General features: G+C 47.2%; 1 protein-coding gene across 1 annotated transcript in view; it reads right to left on the reverse strand.

Moving 5' to 3' along the window:
- Window positions 1-5,619: 5,619 nt before the first annotated feature.
- Window positions 5,620-10,000, reverse strand: part of LOC114566067 (AFG3-like protein 2) — a 41,492-nt gene continuing 37,111 nt past the window's right edge. The window contains 1 exon segment of the mRNA XM_075447445.1: window positions 5,620-6,132. Coding sequence (XP_075303560.1) covers window positions 5,884-6,132 — 249 coding nt within the window. The 3' untranslated portion in view covers window positions 5,620-5,883.

Here is a 10,000-nt window from a genome sequence, read left to right on the forward strand (position 1 = left end):
CTGGAAGCTGCCCAGTACCACCACAGTACCCAGTACCCAGTACCACCAGTGGGGTTAAGGGCCTTGCTCAAGGGCACCTCAGTGGTGGTAATGAGGGAGGGACAAGTGCACCAATCAGGTACAACTCTTTCACTTTCCCCAACCAGATTTTATCCTGTCGGTCTGGGGATTGAACCGACAACCTCCCGGTCACAAGCTTGCTTCTCTAACCTTTAGGCCACCCCTGCCCTGTGTGTGTGATTGCAGTAAGTTTTCTGTTAGTTCTGTGTGTATTCTCTAACTGTCCCCATGTTGAGACACCGATATATGGAGATAATCCCGGTCCAACACCACGAGGAAAAGAGACACTAAATGTACCCAGAAACTGATTTTTTTACATTAAAAAACGTCATTTACATCTAAAATATCTGTTACAGCCAGGTGTGCCCCGTTGCCTTCTGGGAAACTGAGTTCAGTGTTGTGCCAGTGTCTTTAAATATATTCAGTGATTACTGACGGATTACTGCAGTAAAGTCACTTGTACTTGTAGCCGAGTATTTTCACAGTACTTTCAGTGCTGTTAGAGTACCTGAGTACTCCTTCCACCTGTCAGTCAGTGTCTGTTCCTTCCCTGTATCCCTCCGCCGCCCCATCTCTCACAGTCAAACACGTAAAGTAGAACCCCAAAAACACACACACACACACACCGGAAACACCTGCGACTCTGGGATCACCATGACAACGCGCCTGGGTCTCCGGTGTGTCCGGCAGGTCAAAGGTTGGCCGAGTTTTAACGAATATGACGTCACTACCCTGTTTTTTTTTTTTTTTTTTTTTTTTTTTAAGAACTGGCCGCTGTTAGCGTCCGTTAGCATGTTTTTGCTTGTTAGCTTGCCGACTGCTGCTGTGGCTAGCTTGTTAGCTTAATGCTAGCTGGCTTAAACTGAAGGCTCGAGCGCCGCCGGTTGGTTTTACCTTGAGCGTGACGTCGCAGAGCTTCCCCTGGCGGCGGATCTCCTCCATCACGACGTAGCCTCGCGCCGGCAGGTCGGGCACCGAGAAGTGGACCAGATCCTCGAGCTCTTCGCAGAGAACGTCTCCCATCGTCGGCGGCGGAGCGGATTGATCCCTGCGGGCCGCCGTACTACACGGACACATCCGGGTACCAGGCCGCCTTCACAATAAAAGCATCAGAACGTCAAATAAATATAGTAAAACATTTATTTAAAAAAAAACGTCAAGAAAGGCGTAAAAAAAACAACAAATATGGTCAAATAAGGCGTCAAAAGTGTCAAAAAAACGTACAACAGTCTTTAATGTGCAGAAAATACGTTTTCGTGTATTAGCGTAAAAAGCGTCGTAGAAACATCATTACATGTCATTGTTTTTCATTTTTTGTTCTGATGACACATCTGGCAACATCACCCAGGTGTATGCCTAACCATTAGGTCTATATAGCTATAAACTGTATTTGTGTGTGTGTGTGTATATATATATATATAATATGTATATTTATATACTATATACTGTATATATGTGTGTATATATATCAGGGTTTCCCTCCATTATGTGTAGGTGCAGCAGAAGTTCAAATAATATTGTAAAAAGAAAAGCGTCAAGAAAGGCGTAAAAACAAATATGTACAAATAAGGCGTCAAAAGTGTCGAAAAAACGTTAAAAAATACTGGATTTAATGTTCAGAAAATAATTGTAGTGTATTAGCATAAAAAGCGTTGAAAAAAAACATATCCTATCAAAATAAAATAAACAATCAAACGCTTAAAAAAGAGTGAAGCATCAAACTAAAAAGGCAGTTTTTGAATTGTGAAACCAGTGTGTGGATCTTTCCTCCCAACTTAAATTTCCCAGTATCTCTCTCTCTCTCTCCATCCATATATCTCTCTATCTATCTCTCTCTATGTATATCTATCATCCCAGTGAAACCAGTGTGTAGATCTGTATGTTGCAGTTTTATTCTGATTTAAACATTTCATAGTTTCAACAGTTTAAATAAAGTTTCCACTGACCTTTAATGATCGACAGATTATAGTACTGACTTTATTAAAACACCCTGAAACAGAACACACATTATTATTATTATTATTATGATGATTATTATTATTACACATCACGTTATAAGTGTCTACAGCAGACACTCAGCTGCCCTCTACACAGCCGGCTAGATCAATAACTGATCAATAACAGACTTTCTGCTGCTTTAATCCACCACACGCTAACACGTTAGCTTATATATTAGCATTCCTCTGTCGGTTATAGCTAGAAGGAATATCGCCATGGCAACGACAGTTACGTTCAAACTTTTAAGGGTAACTTTAGTTTTTTATAAACCCTATGTTCCCATGTTTCTGTGTCTCAGTGACTGAAGAACACAGTTGAAAGAGTAAGATCCTCTTTTTTTTTTTTAAACATCCGCGAATTGCGTTCGCTAAACTCCACCAGACTCCATGTAAATAATCAGGACTTTTATCATCGTAAAACACATTTCATTCAAAGTGGACAGAAACTAAATAAAACTACCAAAAGCCGTCTTGGTTCATCTTTCCACTGTTCCAACAATCACCACTCTGGTTTGGTTGAAATAAACCCTTAATTCACCCATTTACATGTGGAGATATGCTGGCTCTATACACGCTAAAAGTCCTGATTATTTACATGGAGTCTGGTGGAGATATGCTGGCTCTATACACGCTAAAAGTCCTGATTATTTACATGGAGTCTGGTGGAGATATGCTGGCTCTGTACACGCTAAAAGTCCTGATTATTTACATGGAGTCTGGTGGAGATATGCTGGCTCTATACACGCTAAAAGTCCTGATTATTTACATGGAGTCTGGTGGGCTTGGTGACGTGAGAACTGGACCAGTTTCAGAGATTGTTGTTCCCATCAGACACTCAGACACAGAAACATGGGGACTTATGGTGGAAGGTTTATAAAAAAACAAAATTGCCCTTTAAATTTAGGAAAAATTTAAAGGGTAACACTTTGGTTACTCAAGGTTACCCTGGGTTGGCCTAGGTTACTCTGGGTTACTCTAGGTTACCCTGGGTTACCCTAGGTTAGCCTAACACAGTTACAACCCAGACGATGAAGACCAAATGTTCTCTCTCGAGTCTCTGGAAGAATACTCGGCGGCTCTTTGCCCGTCATCTGATGGACCCAAGGTTCAACTTTATTTCATTCATACAGAAAACTTTAAAAGCAAACAAGTCTGCTTCACAACAACACAACTTTCTAACGTTGGAGAACCTTATAGAATGATTAGCTTCCCCAGACCTCCGATACGTTAGACATGAGAGTGGAGGGGGGGTCCCTCCAGGGATGTGATCATGTGAAGGTGATGCTACATCAGCCTCTTTCTGACCAAGTAGATCCAGGACCCTCGTTATAGGACCAGTCCACTTCTAAACAGACTACTCTCCCCCAAAACTGGTTTCTCCATTTGCATTCCCACTGGCCCAGTGGCCATAGGGACTACAGGAGGGGGAAGGGAGGGACGTAACCACGGCAACGGTCTTTATAGGGCCTTCATTAGACTTTAGCGCTACGATTAGGGTTGGGCATCGTTTGGATTTTAACGATTCTGATTCCAGTTCTTTGAGGGGTGGAGTTGAAACGGGTCACATGCCTATTTTCACAAATAATTTTGATACAATGGTTGTTTGCTAGCCTGACCAGCCAGCCCCACATCCAGATGTTGGGTCTGACCCACATCCAGATGTTGGGTCTGACCCACATCCAGATGTTGGGTCTGACCCACATCCAGATGTTGGGTCTGGGTCCGCCCCACATCCAGATGTTGGGTCTGGGTCTGACCCACATCCAGATGTTGGGTCTGACCCACATCCAGATGTTGGGTCTGCCCCATCCAGATGTTGGGTCTGGGTCTGACCCACATCCAGATGTTGGGTCTGGGTCCGCCCCCACATCCAGATGTTGGGTCTGGGTCTGACCCACATCCAGATGTTGGGTCTGGGTCCGCCCCACATCCAGATGTTGGGTCTGGGTCTGACCCACATCCAGATGTTGGGTCTGGGTGTGACCCACATCCAGATGTTGGGTCTGGGTGTGACCCACATCCAGATGTTGGGTCTGGGTGTGACCCACATCCAGATGTTGAGTCTGGGTCTGCCCCACATCCAGATGTTGAGTCTGGGTCTGACCCACATCCAGATGTTGGGTCTGGGAACTCCCCATTGGTCAGGGCTCAATCCGAGGGGCGGGATCAACGGTTGTCTGTCAGATTCCCTCTGCACCAATAGGATAGCTCTCCAACCAATCAGAGCAAGGCTAGCTGGTAGATTAAAACTTAAACTCTGAACACATCTTCCTTTTTTAAGAATGACTTCAGAGTCGTTCTTTGTTCTTTTCTCAAAGAAAAGCTGAACTCCAAGTCTTCCAGAAGACCTCTGTTCACCAGCAGCAGCCATAAGCCCCGCCCACCAGCTCTATACACCATGTGATTGGCCCAGCCAGAGTTTGGTTTTTCCAGCTCACAAGCCAACGGAGAGTTGCTAGACTGGCTGCAGATTACATTAGCTGCCACTAGGGTGATAATGTAATCATTAGTTTTCTTCATTTGGTAAATTCTAGGATGACTTTGGAACTTGTTTGCTGACTTTTTCAGGGCTTCATGTGGACCAAACTGTAAGAGAGAAGACTATAAGAGACATGCAATCATTCAGTCAAAGATATTTGACTTTTTCAATGAAATAAAAGCATGTCAATAAACTACATGTCTGGACCTTGGTGCGATTCTCGTTTTCCAGTGTGGCCCTCTGGGAAATTGAGTTTGACCCCCCTGCTCTAAACGATTCCAATAAAGAAACGATTCTACTGGAACTGTAATTTCTGAACTCTCGATGCCCAACCCTAGCTACAATAAAGAATAAATGGAGTTTGAACGGTGGTGTTTAAAGGCTGGAGAACCTAACAGAGAAACCCAGCAGACCAGGGCTCCAGCGTGATATGATCTAATATATATGATAGAAGAAGAGCAGAGAGCAGCAGGCAAACCAAACGACAGCTAAGTTTAACTAGCATTAACAATCAGCTGGTTGAATGCGTGATGTTTATCTTATGAGTTAGTATTCGTAGGCCAATTTAATAATCCCCAAATTGGTCCAGTCGCAACAGGAGAACATTATAGGGCTGGGCCATATGGAGAAAATCAAATATTACAATATTTTTGAGCAAATACCTCAATATCGATACCACAACGATATTGTAGTGTCGAATATTGGTACTTTCACACAATATTTACACACTGAGATTTTAGATGAATAATCATCAGTAATGTGGATATAATGACTACGTGGGTAAAGGTGAATAATAGAAGAGTTACAGTCTGAAAAGTACATCACTTTACTGTAATACAGCCTTTAAAACCAGGAACAGACAACACTTAAAGGGATATGCCACCAACGCATTGTTTGTGCATGCATCGTTTTAGTCCGGTGCAACACAGGCAGCACTGCCACTAGTTAGCTTAGCGTAGTGAATGGAATCCTATGTTGCCGGTTAGCATTTTGTGAGTAAAAGTGAGCCAACAAAAAGGCAAAAAAACAACCTAATTACTTGCACTGAGACACCAAATGTGTTGGCCCCCCTATCTACAGCCAGGGGAGACCTTGATAAGAACTATTTCAACAAACAGTGGCGTATCCCTTTAAGATATATTACAATATCCAAAATCTATCTCATATCACGATGTCGATATGATATGGATATATTGGCCAGCTCTAGAACATTGAGTTGTGGGAGCTGCAGACAGCCCAGTGGTCAGGAAGAGGCTGGTGATCAGAGGAAGTGGTGGGGGGGGACAGAAAGCGTGAGATCTTTTCAGGCTGAAGAGGATCCTGGTCTCTCCGGTAGACCAGAGTCCTTCAGAAAGGCATCCCCCCCGAGATCTGGCGGGCCACCTGTTCATCTGGCGTCTCTGGCGTCTCTGGCTTGTCCTTCCTCTCGCGGTTCCAGTCCTTCAGCCCCTCGGGCAGCGTCGTGTCCTCGTCCATTCCCCCCGTCCCCTCCACGAACTCCTCGTACGTCGACTTCTCGGCAAACGGACGTTTGCCCAGCAGCTCCACCATGTCGCTTTTATCCAGGACTTCTTTCTCCAGCAGCCGCAGCGCCACCTGCAGGACGGGGACAGAGACAACAGGACACAGTTACAGCTCTACAGGACGGGGACAGAGACAACAGGACACAGTTACAGCTCTACAGGACAGAGACAGAGACAACAGGACACAGTTACAGCTCTACAGGACGGGGACAGAGACAACAGGACACAGTTACAGCTCTACAGGACGGAGACGGAGACAACAGGACACAGTTACAGCTCTACAGGACGGAGACGGAGACAACAGGACACAGTTACAGCGCTGCAGGACGGAGACAGAGACAACAGGACACAGTTACAGCTCTGCAGGACGGAGACAGAGACAACAGGACACAGTTACAGCTCTACAGGACGGAGACAGAGACAACAGGACACAGTTACAGCTCTACAGGACGGAGACGGAGACAACAGGACACAGTTACAGCTCTGCAGGACGGAGACAGAGACAACAGGACACAGTTACAGCTCTACAGGACGGAGACAGAAACAACAGGACACAGTTACAGCTCTACAGGACGGAGACGGAGACAACAGGACACAGTTACAGCTCTGCAGGACGGAGACGGAGACAACAAGACACAGTTACAGCTCTACAGGACGGGGACAGAGACAACAGGACACAGTTACAGCTCTACAGGACGGAGACAGAGACAACAGGACACAGTTACAGCTCTACAGGACGGAGACAGAGACAACAGGACACAGTTACAGCTCTACAGGACGGAGACGGAGACAACAGGACACAGTTACAGCTCTACAGGACGGAGACGGAGACAACAGGACACAGTTATAGCTCTGCAGGACGGAGACAGAGACAACAGGACACAGTTACAGCTCTACAGGACGGAGACAGAGACAACAGGACACAGTTACAGCTCTACAGGACGGAGACAGAGACAACAGGACACAGTTACAGCTCTACAGGACGGAGACGGAGACAACAGGACACAGTTACAGCTCTGCAGGACGGAGACAGAGACAACAGGACACAGTTACAGCTCTACAGGACGGAGACAACAGGACACAGTTACAGCTCTACAGGACGGAGACAACAGGACACAGTTACAGCTCTACAGGACGGAGACAGAGACAACAGGACACAGTTACAGCTCTACAGGACGGAGACAGAAACAACAGGAAACAGTTACAGCTCTACAGGACGGGGACAGAGACAACAGGACACAGTTACAGCTCTACAGGACGGAGACAGAGACAACAGGACACAGTTACAGCTCTACAGGACGGAGACAGAGACAACAGGACACAGTTACAGCTCTACAGGACGGAGACGGAGACAACAGGACACAGTTACAGCTCTGCAGGACGGAGACAGAGACAACAGAACACAGTTACAGCTCTACAGGACGGAGACAACAGGACACAGTTACAGCTCTACAGGACGGAGACAACAGGACACAGTTACAGCTCTACAGGACGGAGACAGAGACAACAGGACACAGTTACAGCTCTACAGGACAGAGACAGAGACAACAGGACACAGTTACAGCTCTACAGGACGGAGACAGAGACAACAGGACACAGTTACAGCTCTACAGGACGGAGACAGAAACAACAGGACACAGTTACAGCTCTACAGGACGGAGACAACAGGACACAGTTACAGCTCTACAGGACGGAGACAGAGACAACAGGACACAGTTACAGCTCTACAGGACAGAGACAGAGACAACAGGACACAGTTACAGCTCTACAGGACGGAGACAGAGACAACAGGACACAGTTACAGCTCTACAGGACGGAGACAGAAACAACAGGACACAGTTACAGCTCTACAGGACGGGGACAGAGACAACAGGACACAGTTACAGCTCTACAGGACGGAGACAGAGACAACAGGACACAGTTACAGCTCTACAGGACGGAGACAGAGACAACAGGACACAGTTACAGCTCTACAGGACGGAGACGGAGACAACAGGACACAGTTACAGCTCTACAGGACGGAGACGGAGACAACAGGACACAGTTACAGCTCTGCAGGACGGAGACAGAGACAACAGGACACAGTTACAGCTCTACAGGACGGAGACAGAGACAACAGGACACAGTTACAGCTCTACAGGACGGAGACGGAGACAACAGGACACAGTTACAGCTCTACAGGACGGAGACGGAGACAACAGGACACAGTTACAGCTCTGCAGGACGGAGACAGAGACAACAGGACACAGTTACAGCTCTACAGGACGGAGACAACAGGACACAGTTACAGCTCTACAGGACGGAGACAGAGACAACAGGACACAGTTACAGCTCTACAGGACGGAGACAGAGACAACAGGACACAGTTACAGCTCTGCAGGACGGAGACAGAGACAACAGGACACAGTTACAGCTCTACAGGACGGAGACAACAGGACACAGTTACAGCTCTACAGGACGGAGACAGAGACAACAGGACACAGTTACAGCTCTACAGGACGGAGACAGAGACAACAGGACACAGTTACAGCTCTGCAGGACGGAGACAGAGACAACAGGACACAGTTACAGCTCTACAGGACGGAGACAGAGACAACAGGACACAGTTACAGCTCTGCAGGACGGAGACAGAGACAACAGGACACAGTTACAGCTCTACAGGACGGAGACAGAGACAACAGGACACAGTTACAGCTCTGCAGGACGGAGACAGAGACAACAGGACACAGTTACAGCTCTACAGGACGGAGACAGAGACAACAGGACACAGTTACAGCTCTACAGGACGGAGACGGAGACAACAGGACACAGTTACAGCTCTACAGGACGGAGACGGAGACAACAGGACACAGTTACAGCTCTGCAGGACGGAGACAGAGACAACAGGACACAGTTACAGCTCTACAGGACAGAGACAGAGACAACAGGACACAGTTACAGCTCTACAGGACGGAGACAGAGACAACAGGACACAGTTACAGCTCTACAGGACGGAGACAGAGACAACAGGACACAGTTACAGCTCTACAGGACGGAGACAGAGACAACAGGTCACAGTTACAGCTCTACAGGACGGAGACGGAGACAACAGGACACAGTTACAGCTCTACAGGACGGAGACAGAGACAACAGGACACAGTTACAGCTCTACAGGACGGAGACAGAGACAACAGGACACAGTTACAGCTCTACAGGACGGAGACAGAGACAACAGGACACAGTTACAGCTCTACAGGACGGAGACAGAGACAACAGGACACAGTTACAGCTCTACAGGACGGAGACAGAGACAACAGGACACAGTTACAGCTCTACAGGACGGAGACAGAGACAACAGGACACAGTTACAGCTCTACAGGACGGAGACAACAGGACACAGTTACAGCTCTGCAGGACGGAGACAGAGACAACAGGACACAGTTACAGCTCTGCAGGACGGAGACAGAGACAACAGGACACAGTTACAGCTCTACAGGACGGAGACGGAGACAACAGGACACAGTTACAGCTCTACAGGACGGAGACAGAGACAACAGGACACAGTTACAGCTCTACAGGACGGAGACAGAGACAACAGGACACAGTTACAGCTCTACAGGACGGAGACAGAGACAACAGGACACAGTTACAGCTCTACAGGACGGAGACAGAGACAACAGGACACAGTTACAGCTCTACAGGACGGAGACAGAGACAACAGGACACAGGACACAGTTACAGCTCTACAGGACGGAGACAGAGACAACAGGGACACAGTTACAGCTCTACAGGACGGAGACAGAGACAACAGGACACAGTTACAGCTCTACAGGACGGAGACAGAGACAACAGGACACAGTTACAGCTCTACAGGACGGAGACGGAGACAACAGGACACAGTTACAGCTCTACAGGACGGAGACAGAGACAACAGGACACAGTTACAGCTCTACAGGACGGAG

Source organism: Perca flavescens, chromosome 12, assembly GCF_004354835.1.
Source record: "Perca flavescens isolate YP-PL-M2 chromosome 12, PFLA_1.0, whole genome shotgun sequence".
Lineage (NCBI taxonomy): Eukaryota > Metazoa > Chordata > Actinopteri > Perciformes > Percidae > Perca > Perca flavescens.